Here is an 18,605-nt window from a genome sequence, read left to right as displayed (position 1 = left end):
ACATGTGCATGCACGCGCACACACACACACACACACACACACACACACAGTCGAACTTTATTCTAGAATGTAGTTATCTGGAAATACTTGTATCATTTTATATCTTGCTTTAAAAATTGTTACATAGGACCAGAGCAGCATTAAGCCTACAACTAATTATTCTCTTTTACAAATTCAAGACCATTATGACTATTCTACCTAATTTTCTCTAAATAATTCTAGTTAGTGGGAACAGGCACTTTTCCCTGCCCCATTAGAAGATCAGAACTTTGTCTTTACAGAACCTCTTGGATGTTTCTTTCCTGGTCTCAGGTAGTTGTTTTCTCATTAAATAGGTTGGTCAGTCCTCTAATACTTTTCATATATCTGGAGTTTTTTCTTTCTGCAGCTCTGTTCTGTGGGGTTTGGTTACTAAAGATTGTTCCCTGGGGTTGTTGCCTTGGGGATTGATTATACATGATTCTTTCCTACTCTTGCTGGTCCCTCTGCTTCTGGCCTCCACACTGTGAGAGCAGAGTTTTGAGATTTTTCTCTGTTTCCTGCTACAACTCCCTGAGCTCTGCAGATGCTGGTTTTACATGAACCAAAAAATCTCCAAAAATTATAAGCAAATAAATCTTCCTTTCTCTAAGGTATATAGTCAGTAACTTTGGATTATAGAAATGAGAATGTTGACTGAGATTCTTCTTGACTCAAAAAGACAACCAGGTCTGCCTACTTCCTTTCTCTTTGTTTTCTGGAAATTTTCTCATGGCAGTGAGCTAGGGCAATCACTGGGCTCACCACCTCCTTTATTTAATGTCTTTCCTAAATCACTCTCTTTTGTTCTCTGATGTCTAGTGTCTTGAAAACCATTCTTTTACTTCTGTTGCCCAGTGTGTGCCCTTTGTGTGTTCTTTCTCTCTCTCTCTCTCTCTCTCTCTCTCTCTCTCTCTCTCTCTCTCTCTCTCTCTCTCTCTCTCTCTCTCTCTCTGGTTAATCCAGGTGAAAGAGTCAATCCAGCTCTTGGTTTTCTCTTTAGCAGAGGCTAACATTCACAGTTGTCTTTTGTCTACCCTTGTCAGTATTTACAGCTTACTTTCAAATTTCAAATTTACAGCTTACTTTCGTATTTCCTGATCCTTTGTCTATAAGCATTCCAATTTGTAAAATATTTAAAGAAGGAATTGCTACAGCTGAACTTGCTCCTTGGAACTTGGCTAATAACAATGAAAAGTCTAATTATAGTCAGCCTTTTGAGAGACACAAAAGGTGGCTATCTCCTTTGTCTCTCTTTATGTGGTCAAGTGAAGTTAAGGACAAGTCTGTATTTTGAACAACTGTAATAAATTATGGAAGACTCAAGAAGAAATGCTATAGCCAGGCATGGTGGCACACAGTTGTAATCCCAGTACTTGGGAGGCTGAGACAGGAGGATCCGAGTACATGGACAGTGCCATCTATTTCGTGAGTCCCTTTGCAACTCAGTGAAACCCTGTTTCAAAATAAAGAATAAAATATAGGGTTGGGGCATAGCTCTGTGGTAGAATGCCCCTGGGTTCCAACCCCAGTAATGCAAAAAAAAAAAAAAAACAAGAAGAAGAAGAAGAAGAAGAAGAAGAAGAAGAAGAAGAAGAAGAAGCAGTGCTGTTACAAATATGGCTAGAAACACGCAGAACAGAATTCATTTATGTGGTACTCTGAAAGTCTCCCAGTGACAGTGGAAAACTTTAGGCACTAAGAGAAATCTTGGCTCAGGGACTTAGACCTTTTATGTTAGTACATTTCTCCCTAGAGGTAAACAAGGTACTTTCAAAGGACATCCATTCTTTGAATTGGGTTGAAAAATTGTTGCTGCAGGGCACTAAAGAGTACCTCAGTAGCCTGACAGAGATAATGTACAACGGCAGTGTGTTCATTATGCCAGGATATAATTTACCATTTCAGCACACACTACTTCCCTCTGTGCATGCCCAGGGTCATGAGAGTTTGGGAATTACCAACTGTTTCTCTCTCAATGTTTAAAATGCTACAACTATAAATCCTAGTGGGTTACATCACAGTAGGCTTGACCTGAAACTGGACACTCCCTCTAAAAAATTATATAGCGAGAGTCACCAATGATTCTCAGGAATTAGAAAGGAAGTAGGGTCATTGAAAAGTTAATTAACTCCCTGTGATCATCAAGCATAAAATTGACTAAAAAGAAATGTTCAAAATGTTGTTTTTATATAGTATTTTTTCAAAAGCAATATATCTGTTGATTTACATATTCCCTTTTTTAATTTCCTAAAGCAGAAGGCTATAATGAACAAAAAGAAAAGGGTAGATAGGACTTGTCAAGATTTTTTTCCAGTTATATCACCAAGGATTAGCTTTAGTTTTAGGGTTTGAACTAAAATAATATAAGCCACTGAAACTTGATGATTTAATTCTTGTCTATACCAAGTATTGATGATGACCGACTGATGTTGTGTTGGTTTACTACAGAAATTAAAATACAAAGTTGTCCATGTCCATGTTTACAAACAAATTTGCAAGCATATAGGACATACCAGGTCCCTCTTGAGGCAGTGAAAGGTTGAGATTGTGAAAGATCAGAGGATAGATGTCAAAACTTCTATTTACTGAAGCCTGTTCACTGTCCAGTGAGATCAAGAACCTGACCACTAAACAATCAAACTGTTTATTTCTGCAATAAAACATAAAATGTATTTTATCACCTTCCCCTACAAAAGCATTTTATTCCTCTAAATATTTGAGAATAATTCTGTTAAGAGGGGCATAGATAAAAGGGCTTTATGGAGAAGATTAAATTTAAGCCACAACGTCCACATGATGACATCATCATAGCTATTTGTAGCACAATTTAAAAATTCACTAAGCTGAAGATTTTGTATTAAAATTGGGGCCTTGAATATTTCTGGGCTTTTATGCTATAGGAATTCAGATCCAGAAGAAATAGGTCAGTTGCTAACTGCAGGATGGGGCTAGTACTTAGGTGCTGGATTTGGAGCTGAGCTCACTGTTCTGCTGCACCATTTTGTCTTGGGCTGACTTGACTTGGGTCAAATGATGACTGGTAAGAACCTCTGGTATTTGCATAGTATTTCCCATAAGAGAGTCTGGCTGAGAAATTGTCATTTAAAATTCTATTTTGTATCTGTTTAATTCACCTGTTAGTCACAACTATTCAAGGAGAGTATACTCATTAGGTAAGTGGTTTCTGTTTGTATAAGCAAGTTGGAGAAAAATTACAGGTGTGAGGTCCCCAGATACTGTGTGATTAAACACCTGGAGTGAATTCTTTGAATTATCTTGAAAGGAAAACTGATTTCATGCATGCAAGTGGAAGAAGGCTGTCTTTATGGCTTAGGGCTGAAAGCTAAAGTGACTACTTCCTTTTTAATAGATATATAAGTAGTCGTGTTCAAACTGTACACACTACTCAACCCAATTATCCAGTGTTTGCTCTCCAAAGGTATTTTACCCAAACTAGTCAATGAATAGTTTAGCACTGAACACAATATATCCTGAGAGGTTTCAAAAAGAGTCTGGAACTCAACCAAAAGCACTCCCTGACAGCTTTCATTTTTAGCTTAATATCATATCCATGCATGAAGAAATAATTAGGAATGGGCCCATGTTAAAACCAAATCTATAAAGCTTATATAAAAGGTGATGGTAGGTTTCTCAGTCTGATGGTTTGAAATATAGAGTGTAAAATTATTTGAACTCTAGGGTTTTAGGAAGAGTGAATTATTGTTTATAAAAGCCAAGTTCTTTGTGCATGGATGTCACTATAACTGTAAACTACATTATGATGTGAGGCTATAATGCACCAATACATGGATAAAAAAAGGTAAAAATGCCCATGAAGGATGTAACATTGTAGATGTGCTGTGGCTTGGGTTTAGAATTGTCATTGTCTTTGGACTTGTTCTTACTGACCAAACTGTAACTATAACTCTCTGTGTGTGTGTGTGTGTGTGTGTGTGTGTGTGTGTGTGTTGCTTTGCAAAATAACACTGACTAGATTCTTTTTTTTAACCCAAAGTAATAACTCACTCAAGGGAATAGAATATAAAAACTGAAAACATGGAATATTTCCTATTCATGCTGCATAGTTCATGCCCCCCAACTCATAATACATCAGCAGTGTATATTATTCTGTTGTGTTACAATCAGCTAATCCAGAATCAGCCTCTTCTGAATTTTGGGAGAAAACAAATGACAAGTGGGGAAAGAAGAGTGCAGAAAGCAGTTGTGATGGAAGAAGTATGGTAGAGAGGAAAAGATATGCCAATAATTTGTAAGTTATTGGAAAAGAGATAACATTATTCCGTAAACATAGTGAAATGTTTTTCAGGGTGCAAGACTCTGTTAACAACCACTATTTCAGTTTTAGATATAATTCTAACAAGCTTTTGGGAATTGCACATTTTATGGAAAAATGTAATGGGATTGATACACTTACCATCTGTTTTCTTTGAATCATTTCTGACACCAGAGTGATCCTTCTTGTCTGTCTTATTTTTACCATCTTTCAAGTCACCTGAAAGTAATAAACATGACAAACAATATATCTATACAGCCGAGGGGAAAGTTATAGATATCTTTAAACCCATAAAAGTAAAAACTGTACAGCATAATTTTATAGTCATGAGAGAGAGTACATGTCTGAGTGTAAATATCTTTTGTAACCACGTGCTAGGTTCTGGAAATTGGATAATAATAGAAAATCAAGACTGAAAGTCCTTGTCAAAAAGGGTCGCACTTCAGTTGATAGTGTTTATCTTGCACAAAAGGTAGTTAAGTTTTACTGTTAGGATGTGGGGTGAAAAAAAATCCTGGTTAGATGTAAGTTCTCCCAATTAATAGCTATGTAACATCTCTATACTTCCTTTCTCTTCTCTGAAAAATGGGGACAATAATACCTACTTTATAGGTATGAGGATAAACTCATTTAAAGCATATAAGTGCTGATGCAAAATCTGGTATATCACTCAATGACAGCTTTTATTATTCTAAAACGGAGCTATAAATGGGATTCTAAATGTCTTGTCAAAGTGTATTTTGTAAAAGTTAAAAAAAAACACAGTTCTCACAAAAGTAGAATGAACACATGACAAAAGTATATTTAACTTACTTATGAGGGAACCAGTAAAACTGTAAAGATAGCTCCAAGAACATTTAAGGAAGTAGGTATTTATGCAAATTTTAGAAATGTCTTAAAATAAGACTGTTAAGTTATAGACAAAGCTGTTTATGCCATACGGGGGGGGGGAACTGTAGCTTTGGGGGCTATCTTCTCTACTAGTCAAAAATCTCTAAGTCTGTAACTTCACCACAAAATGAACCAAGTAGTAAACAGAAAAAATCAGACACAGCTACATTCTCCAAGAGCAAGGGTCAGCATATGATGGCCCATGGGCCAATCTGGCCCGCCACTTGTTAGGGCCAATAAAGTTTTATTTGCATAAAACTATGCGAATCTCCTTACCTGTCTGGAGACAGCGAAGTAAAAAAGCTGCAACATACATGCACAGACAGAAATAATTTCTATCTGGCCCTGTACAGAAAAAGTGTGCTGTTCCCTGTGTAAGATAATTTAAGAATCCTTTGCCAGGTTTATTCAATAATATAGCAGTGTAACACTGAACAGCCATGAACATCTTCCCCCAAACTTATATTTAAGTTTTGGCTGTTTTTTCTTTTTTTAATTTTTTATTGGTGCATCTTATTGCATAAGATGTATTCATACCTCATAATGGGACACACATGCACACATCACCCAATTAGTCCTTACCCGATCCCCACCCCATTCACTCCCCATCCCTCCTCCCCATGCTTGTCTTAGTGATTGAGTTTGATATGTTTAAGTACATCATGTGCTTAAGAGAGTTTTTAGCTGTTTTTCTTACTAGTCTTACTGATGGAAGCTCTTTTCTTAGCCTACATAAATCCAAGAATACATTACTATTAAAATACTGTGTACCTACTGAAGCAGAAAAAAACCCTAATAATAACAGAAGTGAGCACAGCCTGCCAGATGTGGGTATGAGAAATTTATCTTTTTCTTTTTTACTTTGTGTCAGGAAGTGTGCTGAATGCTTTGTGTGTACCATTTCATTTAATTCTTAAAACAACCTCATGAAAGTTAGTTTTCTAAGGATATTCAAAGCCATCTTTGGTTGTGATATTGTATACAAAGTATATTCTTTTAATTTAACAAGCCTACGCTAATCAGAAGCCAGTTAATTTCCCAGGTTTCCTCTCATTAATTGTTTGTTTATTTGTTTGTAATGAGCATTGAACCCAGGGTCATTCTACCTCCAAATTATACTTTCATTCCTTTTTATTTTTTTTTATTTTGAAATAGGGTCTCACCAAGTTTTGGAGAGCCTAACTAAACTTGCTGAGCCAAACCTCCAAAACTTATGAGGCTTGGTCGCTAAACTGCTGTCCTCCTGTCTCAGCCTCCCAAATTCTGAGGTTATAGGCATGCATCACCACATCTGGGGTAGCTTCCTCTCATCCTCGATTCTAAAATGGGATAAGCTGGCTTTTCCCAGGAGGAGAAGGGGTGTGTGTTGGGGGGGAGGGATGTACCCTGGCCAGGGTCCAAACAGGAGTTTAAGTAGAAACCATGATCCTTGTCCTCAACCACCACAGTGGGCAAAAGAGAAGGTTCCTTGAGAAGCCCCACAAACAGTCCACATGCTGGTTTTCACTACTCAAGGTCGCCAGAGATGGACTCAAGTTCTCAAAAAGCGGTAGCTAAATTAGTTTCCTGAAGAAATACGCTCCTTCTTCACTACATGAGTTTTTATATCTCCCTAAATTGAGTCTGATACACTCAACTTTTGGCCTACCAGGTTTCTCTAAGCTAGAGTATTACCCACAGCTGCAGCAAGACCACAGTATCTTCCAGAGTCTGTGTTTTCTGGATTTTGGCCAGCAGCCGGCACCACCTGTCTTCTTAGCCAGGGCTGGGAGGCTCAGGGAAGAAGACCAATGCTTAGAGGATGCTATTTTTGCCAACAACGGGCCAAATCTCCAGAGCCACTCTCACCAGTGTCCTTCAGCCCCAGCCTGGAAAACACTGGGCAGCCCATGAAGAAGGGTGCCTGGCAGTGAGAGGTGCTTATTTGCTGATGTTCCCTGAACAGAACACATTAAGTAATTTCCCATGGGTTGTACATGGAGTAATGGCTGATGTGAGCTGATGTTCAATAAACAGGGAGAAACAAAAGAGCCTTTCTGGGCAGTTATAAATCATTTTAATTAGGCTGCTGTAATGAAGTCCCCAACTACCATTAGCCTTTCTTTATTATTGCTCTGAATTGATTTCTTTCCCCACCTCTCATTTCATACTTAATTTTTAAGGGAAATGGTAGAGTACTGCTTACTCTGGGAAAGAAACACAATTGTGAAATCAAACCAGCCTAATTGAAGAGCTGGACTTCTGTTCTGTGTCTTTCAAGCTCTCTTCCAGTTGTCTTCAAATCCATTCCTGCCCCTTTGCCCTTTCTGAATCTTTGTGGCTGGTCTGTTGATTCTTTGGTCTTTCTCATCAACTAAACCAAGGGTTGGAAAAGGAGGTCCCAAGAACCAGACCTTCCTCAGTGCCTGGCTTTATATGTTCCTGTACTAAGGGCTTTTACACTTTGAAAAAGTTGAAGGCAGGGGAAGATGACTATATTGTGATGTGAATATCAGATATAATTCAAATATAATTTCTATAAATAAAGTTTTATTGGAATCCAGCCTCATTTATTTACATGTCCTCTTTAACCACTTTCATGATACATGTAATGTTGTGTAATTGCAAACACAAACTATGTGGCCCATAATGCTAAAGATACTATCTGCCCCATTACAAAAAAAGGGTATATCAGTGATACGGGGAGAACTACATCCTCCACCTAGCTCCTGGTTTTCTATGCATTCGCTCTGTTCTTGATTCACTTTTCTTTGTTTCTATTTTATTTTGTAATTTAATATTTAAGTGATTTTATTCTCTCTTTTGATAGTTCATGACATTTATCTTTTTGTTATTTTAGCATTTGTTTTAGGGTTTACAGTATACCTGCTTGACTGTTACAGTATTCTGTAACAAACAATAACATCTTTTCAGACAAACATCTATTTGCCACATCAATTTATCATCTATCTTCTATCTATCTCTCTATCTCTCATCTTTTTTGCAGTACTGGGGATAGAACCTAGGGGCATTCTACCTCAGAGCTACACCCCTCACCCTATTTTTTTATTATTTATTTTGAAACAAAGTCTCATTGAATTTCAAAGAACCTCACTAAGTAGCTGAGGCTGCCCGTGAACCAAGATCCTCCTATTTTAGCCTCCCAAATGCTAGAAGTACAGGAGTGTGCCACAACATCCAGCTTATATTTTTTCTATAAGCCTTTGAGAAATCTTGTCTGAATATAATTAGCAGAAATAAAGCACAACTTTCCTTTTGTCATTAAGGTACTAATTTATTAATGCTGTTTTAATAAATAAATATTTTAGTAAAAAAGAAAATAAAATAATAAAATAATAAAAATAATAAAGCCCTGGAGTAAATAGATTATGAACTTCACATGGACCGCAGTTAATTCTCTTGTTTCTCCTATTTCTCCTTCTCCTGATGACACAAAATCTTGCAAATAGTACAGATGTGCTGGTAATGAAATAGAGAATGGAGGCTCACATGCAACTGCGTTTAACCTGGAATCTCCACTTAATGGTTGCTTGAACATAAGCAAGTGATTTGATGTCACTGACTCTTAATTTTCCTATCTGCAAGGTAGGAAGAAGTGTCCCTCCCTAACAGAGTTGTTGGGATTTTTAAATGATTTAATGCTAGGCAAAATTTATGATACGTTAAGCATTACATGAATGGGATGCTATTATAATTACTGTTTGCATAAAGGTAAAGATATTTTTATCTCACTCTGCTAAAAGAAAAGAGGAGAGAAAACACATCTCGCCTCTCTCACCACCCCATAGGCACCCCTTGTGGGATAGGGGTGATTTTTCTAGGAGGAGGAGTTGAGCATGCCAAGCTCAGCTCATTTCCCATCCCCCTGTGAGGTGTGTTTTCCACAAGACACACACCTCTTCTGGCTCTGCTGGGGAGGGAGGTGAGTCCTCACATACCCAGCTCTGCCAGGGTCTAGTTGGAAAGCGCATCTCAGGTGGGATGTGTGAAGAAGCCCCTGTGCTCAGCTGAGCAAGTCTGTATTTCCAGATGAAGCTGAGATCTTCTTCACTGGCACATGTGAAAACAGATGTAAAAACCACATCTAGTATGCACTCAATGAATGCCGATTGTCCAATGATCAGGGAAGCCCTGCCCCGGCACAGGGAAGCTGTCCTGTTCATCCACCACATCGTTAACGCCCTGAGCAGAGCCCTTCTCTGGCCAGGCAGCTCCACTCACCGTTCTGGAGCTTTTCTCCTGACTTCTCTGCTTTGGGGTTCTTCCCGCGGGGGTTGTCGCTCTTGTTCACACGTGTCCCGTTGGCCTGACTTTTGGTTTCTCCGGACGTCTTCTTCTCGGCCTTGCCGGGTGCGCCCTCTTCAGCCTGGCTTTGGGCTTCCATTTCCTTCTGCTTCTCCTCTGCTGCCAGACGAGCCTTTTCCTCCGCTTCCTTCTTGGCCTTCTCCTCTGCAAACACAGCAAGTTAGGAAATGAGAAGCAAAGAGAAAAAGCTGTCAGGGAACTGCTTCTTTCAAAAAGAACAACCACAACAATGATTTGCCCTGGGAATTAATACGCTAAAATGACCCAAAGTGTCTACTGAGTGTTTTCGGTGTATTTTGGGTTAATCTGAGTTGGATTGACATGTATATTTAGAAAACCAATAAAATAGGTTCATGATAATGTCCTGTCTAAAAATCATGAGTCAGAGGGGGAGGCAGGAAGAAAATAATATTAATGAACTAGTATTTAATATCATCTTCTAAGAAATTTGCATAATAATGCTTAGTAAAAGCATTATTATTAATAATAACAAAAACTTCTACTGATTATCCCTCTATGTCATGTATTATGCTAAATGCTTTTTAAAGGGTATTTCTTTTCATGCTCAGAACTGCCATGTATTATTGATATCCTATTTAAAGATGTAAAAACTGAGGTTTGGATACATGATAAAACTTTACTCATCCGCAGTAAAAAGTCACTGGCATGTTTATGTAGGTTTAAACATAAATAACTGAGTACAAAACAAAGACCAGGAAAAATAACCACCACTAGAACAGTTCTTAGTTAGGCTACTGTTTGTGAATTTTTAAGTAGGAAAAGATAGGTAAGCCTTACAGAAAGAAAACAAGCAAACATGGTCCGTAACTGCCTTCAGGATGAGAGGTGGTCTTCAGTTTGACCACGTCCCTCATCTGTACCTTTACCTTTATTGATCCTGTGTCAGCATTAGTTCCAGTTCAGCTGGTTCTAAAAGGGTTTGGCTCTGTGTTAAAGCTATAACATAGCATGAGTGCAAAGGCCAAATATGTAAGAGAATGGTGGGTCATTCATACCAGTAATATGTATTGAGCAGCTACAGTGTCAAACACTGTTTTAGATATTTGGAATACATCAGCAAGCAAGACAGAATTGGGGAGAAGACCACAATTAAGTAAACAAGTGACTAAGGTCATTCCAAATGGTGGAAAGCCCTTTGCAACAAACCAGAGTGACCTGTGGAACATGCATGGCACAGGGGATGGAGGTGGCATTAGATAGGATGGCAGAGAAGGCTTCCTTGAGAAGATGGCGTCTGACCAAGTCCTGAGTGATGAGGAGCTGACCACACAGATATCTAGAGGAAAAGCATTTCAAGAAAAAGAACTAGAAAATGCAAGGGTTGCGAGGCAGGGAAGCCCTCGGTGTGTTCCTAGAACACTGAGACAGCCACTGTGGCTACAGCAGATTTGGCAAGAAGTTAGAAATAGGTGATGTGGGTGAATGACCAAGGGCAGGCAGGGTTCAGGTGATGCAGGGCTGGGGGCCAATCCAGTGCAGCTGTGGTAGAGAGGACAATTTGGATGAAGGCCCCTGCACAGCCCAGTCCCACTGTCTGGACACTCACCCATCTGGCATTTGGTTCACTCAGAAGGCCTTCCCAGCTGTGCTGTCCCCTGCACTGTGTGGCTACATTTTTCTCTAGATTTGTTAAAAGTGCCCCATGCCTCATTTCCAGAGGTCCTATAGTTCCCTAGTATTAGTCTTAGTCATGAAAAAGCTGGCCATCATGGATGGTGTGTCTGTGTTTAATCTGATGAGCACTGATTATGCTTCTAATCATGATGCCCTTTTTTTTAGCTGCTAAAATCTTCCAAGTTCAAATTTAGTCCACATTCCCAGGTTCATAAGGCTTTATGACATGTAATTTGTGTCTCTCCATAATGTCTGGCTTTATTTCACTTTTTCCACCTTCATATTTGCTCACCCCAAAGGTTCTCCTTAATAAATGAAGGCATTTCAATTCATCCTTTTGATCCATCTACACATCCATCCACCATTGACCCATGTATCCATCTGAACCAAAGAACTGGACTCATCCAAGCTAATTTAATTAGATTCTGAAAAGAGAGGGGCAAGGATGAGATGTTCTCAATGTTTTCTACGTAATTCTAAGGGTTGAGGAAGACTGATTTCAAGTTTAAATGTTTCTCACTTAATATTTCATGATATTCCACTTTCCAATAAAATATATTCATAATCAGCATAAAAAGAGTAAGGAAATGTTTTTTATAAATAACATAATTATGTGCCTATATAATATTTATATATTTATAATATATTTATATATATTATATATTTATATATATTATATATAATATATTTATATATTGTATATAATATATTTATATATATTGTATATATTTTTATATATTGTATATAATATATTTATATATATTATATATTTATATATTATATATGTTATAAATATAATATTTATTATATAGATAGATATATCTATATATATACAAAAAATGAGAGGAGACACTAATAGAATGAGGGAGGGAGTGTCAAGGAGGGAGCAGGAGGAGAAAGGGGAAATCTGATGATGAAAATTATTCAAAAAGCCCTTTCTCCATACATTAAGTTATTTGTGTCAATGTAAACATCATTATCTATAGGGAAGGAGGAGCGAGGAGGATCATGGAGAAAAACACACAAGGACTGCTGAAATGCTGTGTGCATGTATGTATGTCACTCTGAACCGCACTAATGATGTATAATTACAATGCACTAATAAAACACGTCATCTCCATCACTGCTTGGCACAGCACTGGCACACGTCATACACAGCGCTCCATGGGAGTGATCGACACTATTGCCGATCTAACTTTATTTGTACATGTTACCTCTTGGGCAATCTAGACTGCGTATGATACAGAAAATATGCAAACTCTCAGACCTTATTTGGAAACAGCTGACAAATGTTAGCTTCCTCAATTGCTAACACAGATGAATAAATGATGAATATTTTTACTACACAGGGAAAGAAACTGAGGTAAAGGGGAAGAGAATTCATTCATACTCATAATTCAATATCAGGGGAAATAATTTATTTTATTTTATTTACCTCATCGAACCTCTACTGAAGCCACAGAAAACTTTTAGCTTATAAAATATCCCCAAATTGAACATGATTTTGATGAAATCTGAAGCTGTTAAATTCTAGTTCACTAACAAAACCATAAAATATTATCTGAGCAAGAAAAATGTATTTGACAACTGAGTCAGAGCAATTTTCCATAGGAAATCTAGCCAAAAGAAGAAAAAAAAAAAACCGGGAGGGGATGCATTTCAGAAATAAATATGGTTTTGCTTAAGTGCTGCTGACATCAGGCAATTAACATTTAAATGACTGAATAGCAGGTCTATGATATCATGATCAAGTTAGATATGAGCCTGCTCCTCTGCAGGAGTTCTTTCTCTGCAGCAGTCATTTTCCAGCGGATGACTCCGTTATGAGCTCCAATGTTTCTACTTGATTTCTATTTCTAGTTCATGTCAGGAATAGCTGAGATGAGTGTAATTGACCACAGAGTACCCAAAGAGATACTATTCAAATCGAGTAGACAGAAACAAGTCAACAGAAATTAAAGTACATTGACAGGAGGTAGATTTCTTCCATACAATTGGATTCTCTTATATTTTGAAGGTGAAATTATTAGCATAGATAAACTGTCCGTTTTGAGAAAAATAGGTGGAAATACTGTTAATTCGTACATACTAATAGATTCCAGTGCTATCACATATCCAGATAGCTGACTTCTCAGCTCTTAGATGCACACCTTTGGCACTCCTACACTTCTAGACGAGGGGATGCAAATGTCATGGTGCAGTGTTTCCTCTTGCTTCCATTTCTCACTAGCTGTGGTGATTCAACTCATTAGAAAACGGCCAATAGTGAGCTACTAAAGAATTAGCTACACATGACGTGTGCTATCCCTTTGAATCTTGCCATGATGCATAATTTCTGTGCACCAATAAAAGTATGAAAAATGAATTAGAGGTCTCAGGATCCATAAGTGGCATTCTTCCCAATGGTGAGCAGTCCCACGCCAAACGGAGTGTCTGTGCAGGCTCAAAAGTACACACTTCATTTCTTTATTTAATTTGCCTTCTTGAGTAATGATGCATAGACTCTTGAGTTAAAAATACTATTGGACTAATTATCCCTTGATAAAATTTTCTGAATTGCTTATTTAAACTACAGAGTTGACAAAAATTACTGTATAATCTCTCAATTATATTCAGTACCAGAATAACAGAAAGGCACTTGTAGGTACATCTAAGAACTCAGAAAGTGTTCCCATAGCAACTTCCTGAGACTTTTAGTCAAAGTATTCTAGGTGACAGAAAATATCAATTAATATTAAAAACTCAAAAGTGAAAAATATGTGTTAACCAAATGCAGTGAAAATGGAAAGGTTATTATTATGTAAAAATAAATGTTTATAAACTAGAGATGACTCAATATAAATATTAAAATAATATTTAAGAGTAAGTTGACAATAAAATAATTTTTACCTACAGCTACCTAGAGTAAAACTCACTTATTCAATAAAAGCTGAGTGCTGGTAGACAAAATGAATAAAAATAATTGAATTTCTCAACATTTTGAGGGAATATCACCATATACTATTCCATGTATACATCCACAGAGATTTATAATTCAATAAAAATCCTTAAGGGTAATTTCTAGTAAAATAAAAATGAGAAATATAAAATAAACCATAAGGAAAGTTAAAGGCATATGACAAATAGGTGAGGTAGAAATTGCAAGATAGTTTGATAACTGAAGGATTATCATGGTTAATATATAAAAATTACAAATCATTAAGAATGTAAATATTCTAATGAAAATTAAGGAGAAAGTGGTAAAGATCAATAGGCACTCTCACTATACTCTCAGATGCAAGAGAAAATTAGTTTTTAAAATGTCCAAAGAGAAATTGATAACCTGTATGAAAAACTTTAAAATTTTGGTCAATCATGGTGGCACATACTTATAATCCTTGGGAAGCGAAGACAGGAGGATTATAGGTTTGAGGCTAAACTTAAGGGATTCAGCAAGGCCCTGTTTCAAAATAAAATAGGGCTAGAGGTGTATCTTGGAGTTAGAATGCTTCTGGATTCAATCCTCAGTGTCTTACACACACACACAAAGGTTTTGTCTACCTTGAAAGAGAAATTCTACATCTAGAAATTTATCTCAGATAAATAAAGAATGCTCGAATGTTTTTGGATTTGTATGTTTATAGCAATATTGTATACAATAATGAACTGAAAACCAAGGTGATCAGAAACAGAAGAATGGTTGGACTAGGGTATCTTAAATGAGCTAGCCATATAAATCAGAATATTTAATATCAGGATAAGATCAACCCTGGAAGAATCGGTTTCAAAATAAAAATAAAATAGGGCTAGGGGAGGTAGAATGCCTCTAAGCTCAATCTCCAGTACAAAAATAAACTAATACAATAAAATGAATTACTTCAAGATTTTAACAATAGTTCTTTACAGCTAGATAGGCCATGGGTGATTTTTATTTTTTTTATATATGTAATGTTTATATTTAAGCATTTGAAACCTAAATACATGTTATTCTTACAACAGAAAATGAATGATAAAAAAGTATTAAATGCTGAAGAGCAATGGACTAATACATATTAAACTTAGAAATTCTTATACCCACACACTCTTTGTTGGAAATAATATAAACTAGGCATAAAAACTATAAAAATATTTATCAAACCTTTCCTAATAACTATGGGTTTCTGGCAGAGGTAGCTTTGTAAATCAGAGTGGTTAATAAAGCCATTAAAGCTTGGTTAATATAAAGCCAAGACTTTAGACCCAGCAGGTGTTCTTAAATCAGGTCTTCTGTCTAAGTGAAGGTGCCGTAAGAAAAAGAGCTTGGAATCATCTAATCAAACTGACCACCAACAGAAAAACAAATGCAAACTAGATTTTTTTAATGAACAGCATTGAACCGGTCTACAACATGACTAGGAGGCTGAACTTTTTATAAAATGTCAGTTTGGGGTTAGTATGTTGGTATTTTCATCACTGACTTAACTTGGCTTTACAACTGCCAGCCTTCTTTTCTAGTGTATTTAAATAGTTGCTACCATTTGTTAGCTGCTAACCATGTGCAAGTCTGTTCTTAGGGCATTGCATTTATTATTTCTATTTGCATCATTTCTGTAATGTGCATTACCACCTCCAAAATGGAGTTGAAAACCCTACCAGAATCTGCAAAAGAACATCTCGCAAATTAAGATTTAATTATCCCTTTGCTCACTAACCGAAATTTGCCTTGACAACCAATGTGTCTCACAAAATAGCCATAACCCAAGCTCTGTCCTTTGGTCCATTTCGGTATTCCTTGTTCCAATTTCTAATATATTCTTCAGATCAACCTCAGGCATCCTTCAAGTCATGGCTACTCTGAGCAGGGTTAGGATCAAGTCCTTTCATGCTGCTAAAAGAGCTTAAGCATATCTCTACCTGGGTACCTAATACAATCCAAAATCATGAGCTGTTTATCTGTTCTTTTTAAAGGGCTAGTTTTCCCTTAGAAAATAAGCCATCTCGTGCTTCTCCAGGTGATTCGTTTCCAAAGGTAATTTCAGTAAGACAGATAATTGCATATGAGTTATTTTAAAGCACCTCTTTAAATTGTGTGTTGCTGGGACTTGGATTCTCAAGCGTAATGAGTGTAATTGATTAGGAGAGAGTGCTTCTTTTGAGATGACACAGTAGCTGCCATGGCTGCTTGTCACACCTGCCAACTGGGAGGATTTAAATGTTTAGAGCATCTGAATGGACTGTGAGAGGGTATGCTTAAAATATGGAAGAGGCATTGGCTCCCTCCAGAGCTCTGGGTACAGCATCTGTCCTGAAATAAGGGTCCAATTATTTCCTAATAGCACCCTAATTATGAACCCTGAGCCTCATTTGAAATGAGCAGCCACTTGAACAGGAATTTGTGGACAAATCACCATGCTTGGTTGTTGAATAACTCCAACAGGGAGGCTGTATCTCTTACACAAGAATCAGAACCTCCCCATCATGTACAAGGTCAATATTGCTGGAGCACACTCTACCACTACTTGGTTGGACTGTGTCACCCAATTTCATGTGTAGATTGGAGGTGGAGATGTGGGAGGTGATTAGCGTTGCAGAAGATCACGAGGGTAGGGGTTTCTACAATGGGATTAGTGGCTTTGTAGGAAGAGGAAGACAGGCCTGCCACACTAGCACACTTGCTCTGTCTCACCACGTGAGGCCCTCCAACACAGATGACAAGACTATGTTCATGCCCTTTTCAGACTCCAGAACTGTGGGCCAAACCACCTTCTGTTTTTAACAGACTATTCAGGCTTAGGTATTTTGTTACAACAATGAAAAGGGGGATAAAACATCCACCCTCCCAGCCTTCTTTTCATATATTGTTCTGATACTGGAAAAAAAAAACACAAGTGCTGTGTTTGGGGATAAAGCCCTTCCTGACAGCTGTGAGGATCTGGGCTCTAGGCTGGTGGGTGCTGGGGACCAGTGGAAAGCCCTGCTTGAACTCCTCTGCTTCCTCCATGGGACTATCTCCTCCCCTCCCCTGCAGTGGCCCTATGAACTCTTGGGGTGAAGATGTCTGTTGCCCTTGGTCCTGGGCATGGAGCCTGGAACACAGTAGAAGCACAACAGTCATTAGCAAAACTTGACTGTTGTTGAAGGCTTGCTGCTACCAACCCCACTGGGGTCAGTCCTTCACTGATCTCTAAGAACCACCGTGCTGGAATCAGGCCTCACAACCTTACAGCTGCCTCAGGTTGGTGCTGCCTGTGCATATCGTATCTCTCGACCCCAATACTGCACGGTCATGTAAGGTGTACACTTGTAAAGGCATGCTGAACGCATGAAGCTTCCAATAAACACCAGGATTCCATCTTTTCTGTGTATAGTGCCACAAGCCACAGCTTTTCTGTCTAAACATTGATGATATTAGTTCCGTTGAATTTCTTTTTTTTTTTTTTTAACTAGGCCAAGAACCTTAACCTCTGTTTCACTTTATTCCCAGTCTTCTTCAACTTAATTAGCTGCAGAGAATAAAATGTATATAAGCAAAAACTGATCTTTCAGTAGTGTCCAAGGAGCGTGGGCTTAGAAATAGTGAGATGTAGTTTTATCAGAGCCATGAACAAAAAAATAATTGTTTCTAAAGCAGTCGTACTATGAAACAGCAGCTCCCAACAGCTTCAAGCTTTCTCTTCTTCAGAAGTCGACTCAGTCCAATTTGCTTCATTTTTAGCAGCCTCTTCTGGAAGATGTGGAACTTCCTCCTCCTCCTCCTCCTCTTATTTATTTATTTATTTATTTATTTGTTTATTTATTTATTTATTTATTTATTTATTTATTTATTTATTTAGCAGTACTGGGGATTGAACCCAGGAGCATTCTACCTCTGAGTTCCACCCCCAGCCCTATTTGATTTTTTATTTTGAAACAGGGTCTCATTAAGTTGCTGAGGGCCTCACTAAATTGCAGAGACTAGCCTTCAATCCCCCTGTGTTAGCCTCCCAAGTACTGGGATTACAGGTGCGCAGCAAACATATTTTGACTGGCCTTGCTGCGCTCTCCTTAGGAAAGAGTGCAGTCAACGGGGTTGGAAAGCCCATCTCTGTCCTTCTCGCTTCCTTTGTACCAACTACAACCCCCGTTGAATTTCTGTTTGCATATTAGTCACTTCATCTCAGAAAAGCAGTTTTATAGTCAGAGAAATGAGCAAAGAAAAATTGTAATTATGAAAGTTAAAATGCATAGAATGACAGCAAAGCTCCTCACATCCCAACGTTATGGCCAAGGTGCCTACTGGCCGACTACCTAGGTAGAAGAAGAAATAAAGGTCTCATAGTGGTGCCACATGCCACGATGTGACAAAGAGAAGATAGTCTAGTAGAAACCAAGAAGTAATGACACCTACTCCCTGCAGAATCTTCATATCAGGAGAAGGAGATTAGTCATACCATACAAAGGGCATGATGCCTGGAGGATTGTCATATTTTATCATGCTTTGAGTATCTGGCACAATGAAGAT

The 18,605-nt window shown here is 37.8% G+C and overlaps 1 protein-coding gene across 3 annotated transcripts in view; it reads right to left on the bottom strand.

Annotated features, from left to right (window-relative positions):
* Positions 1-18,605, bottom strand: part of PDE1C (phosphodiesterase 1C) — a gene marked incomplete at both ends in the record, with an annotated part of 503,660 nt that overhangs the window by 43,471 nt on the left and 441,584 nt on the right. For all 3 annotated transcript variants that reach the window (XM_080701934.1, XM_080701935.1, XM_080701936.1), the window contains 2 exons: positions 4,457-4,534; positions 9,428-9,655. In XM_080701934.1, coding sequence (XP_080558060.1) covers positions 4,457-4,534; positions 9,428-9,655 — 306 coding nt within the window. The remainder of the gene's footprint in view (positions 1-4,456; positions 4,535-9,427; positions 9,656-18,605) is intronic.

The sequence above is a fragment of the Muscardinus avellanarius genome (assembly GCF_963383645.1).
Source record: "Muscardinus avellanarius genome assembly, chromosome: 9".
Taxonomy (NCBI): Eukaryota; Metazoa; Chordata; class Mammalia; order Rodentia; family Gliridae; genus Muscardinus; species Muscardinus avellanarius.
The sequence above is the reverse complement of the archived record's forward strand: the minus strand, read 5'-3'. Positions and strand labels throughout refer to the sequence as shown.